The sequence below is a fragment of the Mytilus edulis genome, chromosome 9, assembly GCF_963676685.1.
Source record: "Mytilus edulis chromosome 9, xbMytEdul2.2, whole genome shotgun sequence".
Taxonomy (NCBI): Eukaryota; Metazoa; Mollusca; class Bivalvia; order Mytilida; family Mytilidae; genus Mytilus; species Mytilus edulis.
Window position 1 is genome coordinate 73,881,678 of NC_092352.1, and position 16,807 is coordinate 73,898,484.

The 16,807-nt window shown below is 34.3% G+C and overlaps 1 protein-coding gene and 1 long non-coding RNA gene across 2 annotated transcripts in view; both read right to left on the bottom strand.

Annotated features, from left to right (window-relative positions):
* Positions 1-83: 83 nt before the first annotated feature.
* LOC139488997 (uncharacterized) overlaps positions 84-16,807 on the bottom strand; it is a 29,430-nt gene continuing 12,706 nt past the window's right edge. The window contains exons 8-12 of the mRNA XM_071275016.1: positions 13,669-13,803; positions 12,975-13,112; positions 4,518-4,658; positions 3,215-3,245; positions 84-2,301 (exon numbers count right to left, since the gene is read on the bottom strand). Of these exons, the coding sequence (XP_071131117.1) occupies positions 2,172-2,301; positions 3,215-3,245; positions 4,518-4,658; positions 12,975-13,112; positions 13,669-13,803 (575 nt within the window). The 3' untranslated portion in view covers positions 84-2,171. The remainder of the gene's footprint in view (positions 2,302-3,214; positions 3,246-4,517; positions 4,659-12,974; positions 13,113-13,668; positions 13,804-16,807) is intronic.
* On the bottom strand, positions 8,376-11,927 carry LOC139488999 (uncharacterized). The gene is made up of 2 exons (XR_011656134.1): positions 11,760-11,927; positions 8,376-8,937 (listed from the first exon to the last, which is right to left on the bottom strand). It is a non-coding gene; the product is annotated as an uncharacterized lncRNA (long non-coding RNA).

Below are 16,807 nucleotides of genomic sequence, written 5' to 3' on the forward strand. Positions count from 1 at the left end.
TAGAAACGGTCTCACATGAATTGTCGACTGCACAGGACAACACAAATTAAGGTCACACATTTAATGAATCAACAACAAAAAAGTAACGTATTTTTTAAACGTATTTATTATCAAGGTAATCTTACAAGTATATGGAATGATATCCAAAATTTTGTCATTTTCACAGTACAAGTCCACATAATCATTATTATAATTTATGAAAAGACTGTTTAAAAATAATGCTGTCAAGGCATCATAATTATTTAGATTAACACAATACCTTATCGACTGATAATAAAAATCAACTCTACTATACTGACAAATGAGACATATGTGCCGAAAATACATCGTAACGCAATGCACATTCCAACAAGACAAAACAGTCATTTAATTATATTGTATTAAACCGTTTTTTCGTTGAGTGTATGGTTTTTTGGGGGGGTATTTTTATTATTTGTTTTGATTGAGTTAAACGATTTGAATTGATGTTACACAGTTATTTCCGTTTAGGATAAAGGTTGTCGCCTGTTAAAACGCTTAAACCCGCTACATTTGTTTGCACCTGTCTTAAGTCAAAACTTGTTGTTTTGTGGTTGTCGTTTGTTGATGAAGTCCATATGTGTTTTAAGTTTCTCGTTTTGTATATAGATTAGACTGTTTGTTTTCCTGTTTTAATTACACAATACATTTTTAGGTTCCTCTATAACTTGAGGACGTTAGACGTCCGTTCTTATCCGTTGGACGTCTGTCCATATCCGTTGCATGTCCGTTTAGCGTACGTTTTATCCGTTGACATCCGTTCTGTCCGGTGGAAATTTTTGAGCATGTTCAAAACTTTGAACGGACGTCCAACGGATGAAATATCCGATGAACGTCCGGTAGGCGTCCGTTTTGTACGGTACTCGTCCGTTTCGTTTCCGTTTTGTATCAGTTACGTGTCCGTTATACATCCGTTGGAGGACTGGAAGATAAATTCACCAACGGACTTCTACCGGACGTTTAACGGACAAAACGGATGTGACACGAATGAGAAACGGACTACTACCGGAGGTATAACGGATAAAACGGATGATGAACGGATCTGAAACGGATAAATGCCAATTGAAAATTTCGCTTCAGAAATGCCAATTATTGATATGTCAGATTTTTTAAGGTTCATGAATTCTTGTTATACATAATCGAACTTACAGTAAGGGCACGTCTTCACAGTCAAGCAGCTCTTATCTAGGCCAGACACTGCCCTTTGGCGGCATTTTGAAGAACAAACCAAAACCAGTTACACAGAAACATTTATTTATGCGATTTACATTTATCATTATTGTCGTCTTGAACTTTTTCGTATACCTTGTTCGTCCGTTTTATCCGGTACGCTTCCGTTAGGTGTCCGTTTTATGCGGTACTCTTGCGTGGGATGTATGTTTGACATCCGTTCTGTTTCTCGTACGTCGCATATCCGGTGTGTGTCCGTTATGCATTCGTTACACGTCCGTTTTTTTTTCGGTCAGTACATCAACGGACTCCCAACGGATACCAATTTTGTCAACGGACAACTTTTATTTTCATCCGTTAGGCGTCCGTTCGTGCTATCCGGTAAGGTGTGACCGAGGCTGAACAATTAGGGACAGAAAAATGGTCCAGCAATGAATATATAAGCCAGAAAAAAGAAACACATACAGTCGAATCAAAATAGATAGGAATAATGTAGTACTTAAACTTAGTTGACATAGTTCACTTTCAACATTTTTCAAGAACAAAGTTACTTGCATTACTTAGAAAACACAAACCAGATTGAAAGTAAAACAAATGTTGAATTCAGACACTTTCCCAAACACACACATACACTTACACACACATATATTCATATCATTTATCAAATGTCTGAAAAAATAGTCAACAATAATTGTAACGGAACGACGGATCACATAACAACGTTAAACGATACATTGCATTCTAAAATATTATATGTAATAAGCAAGTTTTGAAGTATACAATTTCACAAAAATGTTGGTGTTTTTTTTTATGTGATGTTGTATTCTTTTAGACTTTCTTCATATGTCTATGAATACACCAACTATTATCCCATTGATTCAATACTATAATTTACATCGTGTAGATCAAGCTCCTATAATTAACAGTACTCAATATCCATTAGGGTTTTTTCCCTGGTAGATGACGTATTATAAGTTTATTTCTCAGTGATTATCGTATGCTGTGTTTATCTGGCTTATCTGGTCATATTCATTTGCTCCTGTCTCCATTCTGAGATCCTGATAAGTATTTACATTTTCCATTCTAACATCGTCATAGTGCTGTGGATCTTGACTACAAAATAAAGCCCGATCAAAAGTATTTATAAAGTCTTCATATTGTTGATAATATTGAATAATAGTTATCAAAGATACCAGGATTGTAATTTAGACGCGCGTTTCGTCTACATAATAGATATAGGAAGATGTGATATGAGTACCAATGAGACAACTTTCAATCAGTGACGCTCATATAAAATAGTTATAAAGCCAAACAAGTTCAAAGTTGAAGAGCATTGAGGATCCAAAATTCCCAAAAGTTGTGCCAAATACGACTAAGTATTACATGAAATGCATATAAATTATTGGAATATGCGCTATTCAATAAACTTATAAATAAAAACGCATGGAACGCATTAATAATTGGAGAAGCAATAGCTTGAGAAGCAAACAAATATTTTTTATCAAAACTAAATTGTTATTGATTATTTTTCGCAGACTTCCCATGTTTAGATTTTTTATTTTTTCTATATGCAGATAGTACAAAACAACTATGTCAATTGTTGCTAAAACAGTTCATAAAACAAGATTTAAATTCGAAACAATATACACATTGACGAAATTAACTTTTATTCTGTACATGTATGTTCTAATGTTTTTATTAACTGATTAGTTTGTTAAGAGTTTTTTCCGAACTTACATTAGAGTATTACCAAAGGGAACACCAATCACATTACAAAACAAAGTTAAACATCAAATATCTGCTGATTATTTAACAATGACTTCAGTGTGTTGCCTTATAGTTTTAAATATGCATCTAACTATCACGAAATTTAACAGTTTGAAGCATATGACGCGGAAAAAATAAGATCAGGCTGAAGTGAAGAAGTATTCCGTTTTCACCTGAATTATATCTTTCATGTTTCAGAAATTTTATCAGTGGAGAATAAACCAAATATATTTTATTAAGTTATTAATAACAAACATACCTCTGTGTTTTCTTTGACACATTATCTTTGCCTGTCAACACAGAAGATACAATTAAACTATTTGTATGCATGTATAGTAGTATGTTAAACAGTATCAAATGCGATACATGTATATACTTCAAAGAACGGAAGAGCAAAATAGAGCGTAGCATTTAGTCAATCTGAGCTTTCTGTTTAACATTCCTTCCTCTATCCAAATGGATACATATTGGACTTATTGTTTATCATGTTTATCAAACATTGAAATTGATTAAATTATCATTGTCTCCAAGAAGAAGAACTTCTGGTTTACTGTAGAGTCGGAAATTAATAATGTATTAGTGTCTATAGGGTCGCATGTAATATATTTCTGAACAAAAAACGAGGATTTTTGATTTATGTATACAGTAAGTTATATTAACACATGTTAAAGCTAAGGATAAACGCAACCAAAAAAAGCCAGGCTAAGAACTTGGCAAGCCAGACGCTCGAATTTTCGCGATATAAGACTCATTAATGGCGCTTGAATCATCACTTTGAAAGACCCTCAATTACGAAGTAATCTTATTTTTCAGTCTTAAAGTCTATCGTAACATATTGGTCGTTTCAATGGTATTTGTCATTTCGGGACGACCCCTTTTTTGCTATGCAGTATAGGTTTGCAGGTGATTCGTCATTGGAATAATCTTAGATCTTTGCATTCTTATATTGACAGAGAAATTATTCAGCAACAGAAAGTAAACGTCCCAACGATATAAAATATAAAATATATTCATGATAACTTAAAGATGTTCTGCATCATTGACTAAATTGCTACATTCCAGCAGCGATTTCATACGGAGTATATATCTCTCAGTTGATACGATATTCTCGGGCTTGTATTTCCTACCATGATTTCCTTTATAGAGGATTTCTACTCACAAGGAAGCTATTAAACCAAGAGTTCTAAATGGTGAAGTTGAAATCATCCCTTCGTAAATTTTACGGACGCCATCCCGAGTTGGTTGACCGTTATGGAATAACCGTTTAACAGATGATATCGGATATGTTCCTTATGTCGTAACTTCAATACCCTTTCCCTTTTCACGAATGTGACCTACCGAATTAGACTATTTACCGGATTTGTAATAACATAAGCAACACGACGGGTGCCACATGTGGAGCGGAATCTGCTTACCCTTCCGGAACACCAAAGATTTTGGTGGGGTTGGTGTTGCTGAGTCTTTAGTTTTCTATGTTGTGTCTTTTGAACTATTATTTATTTTATCTATGAATTTGACTCTCCCTCTGGAATCTTTTGTCCATCTTTTGCCACATTGCTTACCTTGCTTTTTCTGTGATTGTCGTTTTTTCCTAATTACAAAACACACCGCAACTGTTATAAGTATTCCTAAAAGAACACCTCCAATGAAAATTCCAATCCGGGTAGTGACTTCGTTATCGCTTTCTGCTGTGTTTACAGAAACTGAATTAAAAAGGATAAAATACATAGAGTTCATATAATATATACTAAAAAATTATGACATTTTCACATATCACAGTAAACAAAGTAGTTCATAACCATGTTCATTTCAAAATTTTATTAAGGTGGCTCGGCCCTTTTACAGTGCGCATATTTTAACGCATGTTTCTTACGACGAGTGCCTTGGGAACGGTCGCTTTTAGGGGTCTTCTCAAAAACAGCTTTGACGACCTTGGAACGCGGGCGTGTATGAAAGCACCCTTGACGATGTAAACAAATGTCGAAATGATGCAAAACGTTCTTCAAAACAGGAAATATGTTCGATCAGAAATTCAAAGTGCTTTCTTCATTTTCGCATAAAAGTTAAAAAGGACAGAAATATACATGAATATAACATTAAAAAAAAAGAATATATAAATACTGACAAAGTCACATGTATGACGTCGACGATATTTTGGTGCCGGTTCGCTCCCAAAACGCATTCTCATCTTACACGGTCACCTCTTGGGTCCGTTCGTACCATATTTTAAATTCACTTAAATACCGGTTGAATTAAATGATGTCTTGGAGATTTATTTTTGAAAATGTTTTGCCAATGACGCAATGATTTACTGTAAACAAATGATAGCGATGTAAACAAATTCATGTCATCGTACAGCTTTCAAAAACAGGTAAACTTCCATAGGCGGATACAGGGGGGTGGGGGGCTGGGGGCCCCCCGTTCGTGGGAAAAATTTGGTTAATTATATAGGGAATCATTGAAGCATGACTAGAGCCCCCCCCCCCTTTTTAGGAAAAGTTTTGGATCCGCCACTGACTTGTGACCCGTATCAGAGACATATATGTGTTTATTTTCCCAAAAACAAATTTGGACATGCCAATTTTCTAACAGACTTAATACTTGACAGGCACACCTAACATTTTAATTTAAAGATTTGTTTACCTGCACGAAAATCATTTGAAATTTTTTCTCGTATCACAATTCCATGATTTCCGGAACACTAGACTAAGTCCTATAATCTAAGACCTCGGGGCCAATGTTTTCTATTTTATGATACTTTTCTTCTATTACTTATTTTGCTGAATTGTTATTTTGTTGATTTGCAATTTTCTGTTGTATCTATATGTCAACCGAGTTCATAAAAAAAAAGAAATATCAGCATTAAAACTAAAATAATTGAATCAGAGCACTGAGTGTTATTAAAATAGACTAATGGATCCAGCAACTTATTTCACTAAAATGATTATTTGTTTTCCTGCAGAAATAAAACGACACTTCAATAATTTGCTGTTTTCCGCCTTTTCATGAAGATGAAAACTGATCAATCGGGGTGGATCCAGCCATTTTAAAAGGGGGTCCCCAACCCAGGACAAAAAGAGGGTGTTCCAACTATATTTTCCCATTCTATCGTCCAAAAAAGGGGAGTTCCAATCCCCGGAACCCTCCCCTGGATCCACCACTGTCAAAAGTAACCGGGACTGGCCTAGTATTCCGACCTTATATATCGGTCTATGATATAATTCCTCAATACTGCATGCTTTGCAGAGAACCGCAAAATTTTTGGTTTCAGCATGTCGGGATTTTGCTAGGACATACACCCGCAGCGTGCCGGACAGTCTCAAACACTACTAAAGATTTTATATATAAAACAAATCTATACTACTAGGTTCAGGGAAAGTTTGGATTGTAATTTAAAAACTACGCCCAGTACACAGGAACGCTATATTAGCCGGGGATGTTGGCAAACTTTAACTTCTATCTTAATTTTTGACATGCTTTTTTAAAAGGTAAGCTAATAAGGAAAGTTCTTGATTAAAAAAAATATAGTTGAGTGATGTCATTGCGGCAAAAAATGTGAATGACAATTTTGTTTGTGAACACTGATTTGATCTTACCGTGGCAAAGAAATGCATAACTAATCATCGATCTATGCGTGATGATAAAAGGAGATATAATGATTATGTTTTTTTTTTAATTTATAATATTGAATTTTGTGGATAGTTGTTTCATTGGCAATCATACCACATCTGCTTATTTTCAGATCGTGTGGTTAACATAGAAAAATGACTAATCTGACAGATGATCCCTTGATTATACAGGGTGTTCAAACAGCTGGATATATACATACGAAGCTAAAAAGCGGGTTTTTTGCCTATACATGCACCAAGCATAATTGTCCATTCATTTTCTTATGGCAGTCCATATATCTAGCTCCTCTTACTTTGCATAACTTTCATAATTGATACTTATCTGCATGTTCTCATCCGTATTATGCTTGAAATATTTGCCAGTGATCATTCAGTATGCAAATTAAATTTTCATTATGTGCAATCAGATAAAAAAAAACATAATTTCTGGGACTTTTATTTGTTTGACAATGTGGTATATCAGTTTATAGTAATTGTTGAAGTCCGTACGGGGACATAATTGTTATCTTCTCTGTAAATTGGTCTCTGGTGAAGAGTTGCCTCATAAACAATGATACCCCATCTTCCTATTTTTATACCCTATGCAACGAAGTTGCGCAGGGTATAACGTTTTTGACCCGTCCGTCCGTCCGTCCATCAGCCAGTCTATCTGTCCTGTTTTTTGTCATCACAACTCCTCTCAAACCGACCAACAATTTTTTTCTAGGAGTTATGCCCCTTTGAACTTATTGCTTCAATATACTACTGCATGTTTGTCCTTGCAACTCCTCTCAAACCGCACAATAGAATTTTATGAAACCTTTTCAGATAAGGACATACTATTTTGATGTACACATTTTTTTCTAGGAGGAGGGCCCCTTTGAACTTATTTGCTTCAATATACTACTGCAACAGTTTGTCATTGCAACTCCTCTCAAACCGCACAACATTCACGAAACCTTTTTAGATAATAAGGACATACTATGTAGATGTGCATATCAACAAAAAATTATCGTGATTCAATTTTTTTTTCTTATACCATTTTTTTTCTTAGTCATTTTATTTCTCCAGTGGCAATGTGGGGACTGACTGCCAAAGCTGGGCCGGCTTCAGTTATTCACAACATAATCAACCGATGAGCCTGCAACCTATGTCAGACTCTGAAACAATCATCCCATCAACCAAATATTTTGAAACATATTTAGAATTCAATAAACAGACAAGTCCATGAAAATGAGGTTAAGTTCAGATAAACCCTGCAAGACAGACATTTGTTTTTCATTCATTATTTTTTACATAAATCACCTATTAGTTTTCTCATTTGAAATGTTTTAAATTGTTCATTTGTCATTTCGAGGCCTTTAAAACCAACTATGCAGAATAGGTTTTACTCATTGTTGAAGTCCATATGGTGACCTACATGTATAGTTATTTCTGTGTTATTTGGTCTCTTAGCTTGTGTCTCATTTACAATCATATCACATCCACTTATTTGATATTTTAATTTGTTATAATACATTTAATAATCATTTCATACACCAAATATACATGAAGATGACCTATTTATTTCACAATATAGCATATTAAAAGAGGACTTACTGTTGACAAATGAACCATACAAGTGATTATGTGGTCAATGACAATTGCTAGACAGAATTGTAAATTATTGCACGCAATAGTTAATCTACTACATGTACCTTTTAGTATTTATTATTTTTGAGTATATGTCCGACATGTTGACGACGGACAGTCAATGGTATACCATAATATGTCCCGAAAACGGGCATAAAAAAAAGCCTCAACTAAATCAAATTTTTGAAATTGATTGATTTTATTCCTCTAATATCTATGAGATCAAATTTATAAAAAATTCATTAATATAATTAATTTCAATGTACTAGTATACATGTAAGAATTGTTGCCATTTATACATCATGTACATGTACAATCATTTGCTGATCAGCTCTATATTTTCATTATTTTTATTCTCCTTCACTGTTTTTTTTATAAGACTCATATATATGATCTGTATTCATCATTTGGACAGGTAGCAATATATATAGGTGAAGTAGGTCCTTTTGATTGGATTTTTTTAAAGGATTTTGACAGCACTAAAGCATATACATGTAGTTCCAATTTTTAGTTGATCTTAGCTCCTTAAGTAGATTGTGGCAATACATATTGCATATATACATGTAGAATGTTGTTCTTAAGTTTCAGCACTTTACGCATAGTTTCCGGTTGCAAGACTAGAATATGATACTGGCTTCTCATGAAATTCTGTCAGAACTTTGCCAATAGTTTCCAAGTAAAGTTGAACATTCCAAGATCACTCCTTCCATTTGCAATGTACATGTACAAATGTTCTTGCAGCCTGAAATTAAATATCAGAGTAATTCTGTCAGAAAATCAACAATTATTGACATTCAAAAGCATATATATGTAGACTAGTTCATAATGGGTAATTTGTCCATGGGACACAGATGAGCAACTGCTTGCATATAAAGAATGAAAAGAGTGACACCACCCAAATTTGTACTTGATCTGAGTGTTGTTGTAATAAGTATTTCATATAAGTTTCAGAACATTTGGATGAAGCAAACTTGTGTTAAAGAAAGGAACAAAAATTCAGCATTTTTTTAATTTTGTAAAGGGGCATATCTCTAGAACAGTAAAAGCGACCCCACCAAAAATTCAAACTTCATGTTTGTTTGTTTGTAGTATCATATATATATGCATTAATTGTGTATTAGTTTCATAACATTGGTAGAGGCAAACTCAAGTTGGAGAACAGAAACCTAATTTGGGAGGTACATGCAAGTTTGATAAGACTGACAATGCAAGGGTAACCTTAAAAGAAGTAGAATGGTATAAATAATTATGTGTTTATTTGATAATAGGTTCGTTTTTATGTGTTTTTGTTTTCCCTTGAGATTGGTTGAATATATATCGAATTTCTGAACAGAAAATAATGAAAATGGGACATAAAAAAATACAAAATGTATAACCAAAAGATAAACCTGTGATAATACTGCTTCTATTGGTACCAGGATGCTTAAAATCAATCCAAAATATTTTTTTTGAAAAAATCTAGTTTTAAATACAATATACATGAACAGCTAAAAATCTCAAGTGACAAATACTTATGACCACACTCTGTACATGTTTAACCCTGATACTTCTATTACTAGACCTTAAGACATTTTTGTATACCCAACAGAATCAGGGGGGGTGGGGTTAATGGTAAACAAATTGTGATTGATCAAGACGAATCCTTCAATAAGGTGTAGGGTTTATCATTTACAAATTATGCCAATTATTTCATATTCTCAAGAAAATAAACAAGTCAATCAAACCCCCTGAGGACCTCAATTGAGGGGTGGACAGGGGTGAGGAGACAGGGGAATGAGGGATCAGAGAAAAGGGGGTATCTTGGAAATATATTTTGTCATTTTTATTTTGTCTTGGAGCAAGGAGATGGAAGCATTGAAGTAACTAGAGGCTCTAAAGAGCCTGTGTCGCTCACCTTGGTCTATGTGAATATTAAACAATGGACACAGATGGATTCATGACAAAATTGTGTTTTGGTGATGGTGATGTGTTTGTAGATCTTACTTTACTAAACATTCTTGCTGCTTACAATTATCTCTATCTATAACAGTACTTTCTATGGAAAATGTTATTGAAAATCTTCAAATTTTAAGAAAATTGTTAAAAATTGACTATGAGGGGCAATAACTCCTTAGGGGGTCAATTGACTATTTTGGTCATACTGACTTATTTTTAGTTCTTACTTTGCTGTACCTTATTGCTGTTTACAGTTTATCTCTATAATAACAAAAAAACAGCAAAATTTCCTCAAAATTACCAATTCAGGGGCAGCAACCTAACAACCGATTATCCGATTCATCTAAAAATTCCAGGGCAGATAGATCCTGACCTGATCAACAATTTTACTTCCTGTCAGATTTGCTCTAAATGCTTTGGTTTTTGAGTTATAAGCCAAAAACTGCATTTTACCCCCATGTTCTATTTTTAGCCATGGCGGCAATCTTGGTTTGTTGGCCGAGTTACCGGACACATTTTTTTAACTAGATACCCCAATGATGATTATGGCTAAGTTTGGTTAAATTTGGCCCAGTAGTTTCAGAGGAGAAGATTTTTCTAAAAGATTGCTAAGATTTACGAAAAATGGTTAAAAATTGACTATAAAGGGCAATAACTCCTAAAGTGGTCAACTGACCATTTTGGTCATGAATTTGACTTATTTGTAGATCTTACTTTGCTGAACATTATTGCTGTTTACAGTTTATCTCTATCTATAATAATATTCAAGATAATAACCAAAAACAGCAAAATTTCCTTAAAATTATCATTTCAGGGGCAGCAACCCAACAACGAAATGTCCGATTCATCTGAAAATTTCAGGGCAGATAGATCTTGACCTGATGAACAATTTTACACCGTGTCAGATTTGCTCTAAATGCTTTGGTTTTTGAGTTATAAGCCAAAAACTGCATTTTACCCCTATGTTCTATTTTTAGCCATGGCGGCCATCTTGGTTGGTTGGCCGGGTCACCGGACACATTTTTTAAACTAGATACCCCAATGATGATTGTGGCCAAGTTTGGTTAAATTTGGCCCAGTAGCTTCAGAGGAGAAGATTTTTGTAAAAGTTAACGCAGGACGACGACGGACGACGACGGACGCCGGACGCGAAGTGATGAGAAAAGCTCACTTGGCCTTTCGGCCAGGTGAGCTAAAAAGGGGGGGGGGGGCTTTAAGGGTACATATGACCCTGACTTGGCTACGAAATTAGATATTACAAATGATGATTAAAAAAAGACTAATTCATTGACACTAACGGTAGCGTAATAATGACAGTTGTATGCTTCATAGTAGATGTCATCCCTTCCTCTTCGGCCGTTTGCACACGGATATTTTTCAAAACTGGCCAGACATGTTTACAACTTGTCTGTGAAGGGTAAAATAAACACATAAATAAGATACCAGCTATAGCGATCTATAACATTAAACATGGAACAGAAATTGAGCCGGTGCAAGGTTTCAGCCGCAGTGATTTTCAACAGTAGCGAGTATTTTGAGACAACCCCCAAGTTTGTATTTTTCGTTATACTGATAACATTTGGTTGCCTAATATATCGAAATCTATGTTTTCTTATGTAATAACTCTACCTTCATCGTTGTATATTCGCCACAATGTCTGTTTTGCATGTACATGGTCGTATTCATCAATATAGTATGCTGTTCGGCAATGGCGACCTTGAAATTCCTCTGGTCTGATAATGGCGCCAAATTAGAGGGAAGCAACTCGCGCCAGACAAAATTACCGTATTTCACCAAAATAATCAAAATTTCGCTTTTTGATAACAAACAGTAATACGATAACCACATTTATATTCAGTCATCGTTTATTGATATAATTACAAACATTATTTTAATAAAGCCATCAATAAAGAATTCACAATTAAGTAATTAATGGAGTCCTTTGAAATCAGACCTTATGGGGTAGAGGGGTTAAACAAAAGCTCGTAACTTTTTTGCAAGCCTGGTGACCCCCATTTTATTTTACCTTAAAATGTTCGAAAAGTTCATAGCTTTGACATATCTGTTTTTAAAAAAAATCTACCGGGGAAATTTTACGAAAAATCGATTAAACCAATATTTTTTGCCTTAAACTGAAATTAGAAAATGCAAAATTTAGACATTAATCTGAAAATAAAAGGATTTTTAAGTCAAAAACAACCAAGGCAAAGGTTTACATTTCAAATTCTAATGTTTTTTCACATAAAAATCATACTGACTTGGTTTTAAAAGTCTTTGAATTTGATGTAACCGTTATTGTTGAAAGGGTGGGCATGTTTGGAAATAGGGTCAAAATCGCACATTTCGCTTCAATTTGAGGGGAAAACGAGCCTGGTGACCCCCTTTTTTCTTTGCATTTTTGGATTCAGCATAAAAAGATCTACCAAATATGTGAAAATAAAAAAAATCTACCGGGGGTCCTTATTGGGGTGAGCCACCTTAAGCTTGATCATGACTTCATTTGTATATTTGTATTCGATTTATACATTTTTTTACAACATTAAGTGTATGTTGTATATATTTCACTGTGTATCAAATGTAAAAAATAATTAATAGAAACATGAAATCATTTTTCAGTTTTGCGTTAGATCTAAACGAGTGGCTCCCTTATGTGTTTAACACGTTTGAGCTTTTAATTTTGCCCTTTGCTGAAGAAGTTTTCTTTGCAGTTTGGTAATTTTATTACTTTACATTTCTATTTGTTAATGATTAATTATGTGGCAAATAAAACTTCTACTTGCAGTGGCCTAGCCCAAGTTGTAAAGACAAGGTTACTAATATTTCATATTTTTTTTAAAATCTAACCTTGCATACAATTAGTTCCATGCACTCCAGGAATACATCCATCAGTGCAATCTCCTGTTCTACGATCACAAGGTGCAAGACTACAAAACGGTGAACATGTCTCAAGACAATTTTTACCATATTTACCATTCTGACATGCTATAAAATAAAAATGAAACTTTTTAGTTTCATCAGATGGGTTAAATAGTTAAACGCGATACCAATACACTGAGAGTTCACACGATTTTCTAATACGTACGCACATTAACTTCGTTGGTATCAATTAAAGTGCAAATACCCCATATTTCTAATATCCATTTTGTCAAGAAGACGATAAATACTTAAAAATGAAAGAGAAGACTTCGACGACAACGACGAAAATGAGGACGTTGACGTTGTTGATGATGGTGAAGATTAATTATTGAGTGACTAATACTGTAACAAAACATTTTCTGCACATTAGAACATGAGACTCCAATTCGACTAGCACTTACTCTTACTCATAAATGCTACGTGTAAAGAACTGAAGCATCTATTAACATTCTTTTCAAGTTTCCGTTTTACCAGGCTGGGGTAAAGTCCATGACCCTTGCATGCTTTTGCAAGACCAATGAAGAGTTCTCAAAAAACAACCATCAACCGACAGATCGAAAAAATTATAACATAACAGATAAGTACAACGTCTCTTGCACATTAATTGTTTTGATATTTGTACCTTGTTCACACTTATTACCAATCCATCCGTTTAGACAACCAAATATACAGTTACCAGCTTCAAGATCACAAGGTCCGTTACAGTTACCTGGACACAGTTTGTTACATACAGAACCATAATGTGAAGGAGGACAACCTAAAAGAGAGTGATTCATGGTTAAAATAATATCGATTTGTTCCTGAAATAAATGAACTTTTCAAGTCAAACAAGTTCGAAAGGTTTTGACGGTTTTTTACAGGTGCCAACAAAAAAATCTGAAGGAAACCATTCCAACTTGTCAAACATGGTTAGCTGATACTATACATGCAAAAATGACTGCACGGTTAGGCGAACTTTCCCCCTGACGTGTAGTTATAAGTCGTTTGAGGTAATCCTGGTACATGTAATGAGTGTATTGGTATCTGACTATACGAACATGAAATATCGAATATAAAAAACAAATAGTGTCAAAAACCATCCGAACAGAAATAAATACTGTGCATTACTCCCTTCAAAAGACTTTTTCGGTTGAATTATGTTTGAAGGGTACTGTCACAGTCTCTCATACCTCACACTTACCTCTATCAAAAAGTATGAATTAGCAGAAAATGTCAAAAATTTAAATTAAAATTAAGAAAAAGAAAATAGAAAAAAAATTAGAATGGAAATGGGCAATATGTCAAAGAAACAACAACCCGATCAAAGCGCAGACAACAGCCGAAAGCCACCGATAGGTCTTCAACGCAGCGAGAAAAATTCCGCTCCCGGAGGTGGTCTTCAGCCAGCCCCTAAATAAAATTGTGAACTAATTCACGCTAAACTCCAAAACATATAAATGAACAAAAAAAGTTTAAATACAAGACTTACAAAGGCCGGAGGCTCCTGACTTGGGACAGGCGCAAAAATGCGCGGGATTAAACACTTTTAGTGAGATCTCAACCCTCACCTTATACCTGTAGCCTATGTAGAATAAAGAAACACATAACAATACACAAATTAAAACTCAGTTTAAAAGGAGTCCTAGTCCGATATCAAAATGGGTAACAAAAGAAACTAAGCAAATTGACATTGATACATAAATGAACAAAGAACAACTAGCCGTTAGTAGTGAACGAGAAAGGCGAAGCAGAAAAGGTGAAGAGGAAATTCGAATCGAAATAGCAACAGTGTATTGGCGAAAAACATTCAATACTAAAAACTAATATTGGGGAAGTAATGATAAACACAAACTGGGAAAATAACGCTTCTAAAGAAACCCAATATAGCCTCGGCGAGGTTTAAAGTTCATGCCAGATTATTGATAGTCTTCATAAGAGATTCTAGTATGAAGTATGTCTATAAAGTAAAATTAATTGTTTAAAAAAAAAAGCAGTCAATTCTTTAAGAATGTCATCTTACTGTTGAACATCACGTCTTTAAGTAGCACCACATAGTTTATCAATTACAACTACATTGATTTTATGATGTTATATACCATTTCGTTTAAATTTCAGTATAATCTTAAAAGAATCATTTATTTCTATTTACTTCGACGTTCGTCATTTACCAGACTTTGACTATACTCATAATGGTCTTAGGGGCCTTGTCGACCGTATGGTCTAAATAATTCCGTATAAAAAGCCTGTCAACACTTGAATTTGAGAGTTCAATTCCCCGCATGCGACACTTGTACTCGGCAGCAATCTTAATTGACTAGGATTGTCAGTTTTCTTATCAAAGGTCAATGTTTCTCCTCCGACACTTCCGGCTTTCTCCACAAATAAAAAGACTGACCGCCACGATATAGGACAGTAGACCTGAAAGTGGTGTTAAATTTTGGTATTGTACATTCTTAACTATCAATGACACTCTTATCAAAACAATTTAAAGTCAACGAATATGTTTTTCATTAATCTAAAGCGATGTGACATCATTTTGATCAGATTCTTTTCCATTTAAACTTTTGTCGTTATATTTTGTACTTCTCTTAAACTTAGTTTTTCTGTGCGTATTGTCGTGCGTGTGTTTTTTCTACATTGGCTAGAGGTATAGGGGAAGGGTTGAGATATCAAAAAACATGTTTAACCCTGCCCCATTTTTGCGCCTGTCCCAAGTTAGGAGCCTTTGTTAATCTTGTATGATTTTTAATTTTAGTTTCTTTTGTGTAATTCGGAGTTCAGTATGACGTCCATTATCACTGAACTAGTAAACATATGTGTTATGGGGCAAGCTGAAGGACGTGTTCGGGTGCGAGAGTTTCTCACTGCATTATAGACCCGTTGGTGGCCTTCGGGTGCGGAAGTTTCTCACTGCATTGAAGACCCATTGGTGGCCTACGGCTGTTGTTGACTCTTTGACACATTCCCCATTTCCATTCACAATTTTACTTGAATAATTTTGTTATTTAACATTTCCATGATTGATAAAATAATTAATTATTAAAAGCTTATTTTGTAACTGCTTTCGACTTTGGTGATCTTACCATACTTAACACGTGTTATATGGTTTAACTATCTTGTTGGTATTTGCTTTGTCTATACAGCCCTTGTTATCATTATATTTGCTGTTATGCATACCTGTTGATTAAAATGTGCATCGGGCACACAAAACATTTAAAGTTTCAGTTTCATTATAGTTTTGGTATCATAATGCAATCGTTAATCCCATAGCTATAGGCTATTAGTTTGATTAATATATCCCGCTTTGTAAATCTATCAATTTAAATATATATGAATTGCAGGGTTTAAAAACTTCAGTTGTTCGACCTGTTAGTCAAATGCGTTTTGTTTAAATATTTTCTTTCACTCTTTGGTCTTTTGAAAAATGTTGTTTGTGCTGTATTTAGCCCCTTCTACAATGAAATTTGTTACATGCACATGTATAAAAATTGCTGTTTTTATCCAACGCAATCATAGGTTTGAACGTTGTTTGCACTTTAGCTTGTTTATATTTATTTCGTTTGGGCTTGTATTATATTTTTTCTCCGGTTTATATATTCCGTTCATCCTATTTTGACTCTTTAAAATTCAAGAGTATATCCTAAATGTAGGTAAATTTAATGTCCTTCTAATACTTTTTGATTCCTAACATCACTGAAGAGACATTAATTGTCAAAATCCGGATATGGTGTAAAAAAAAAAAGCACCTCATGTCGTGGTTTACCATCTTTGCCGCAAGTTTA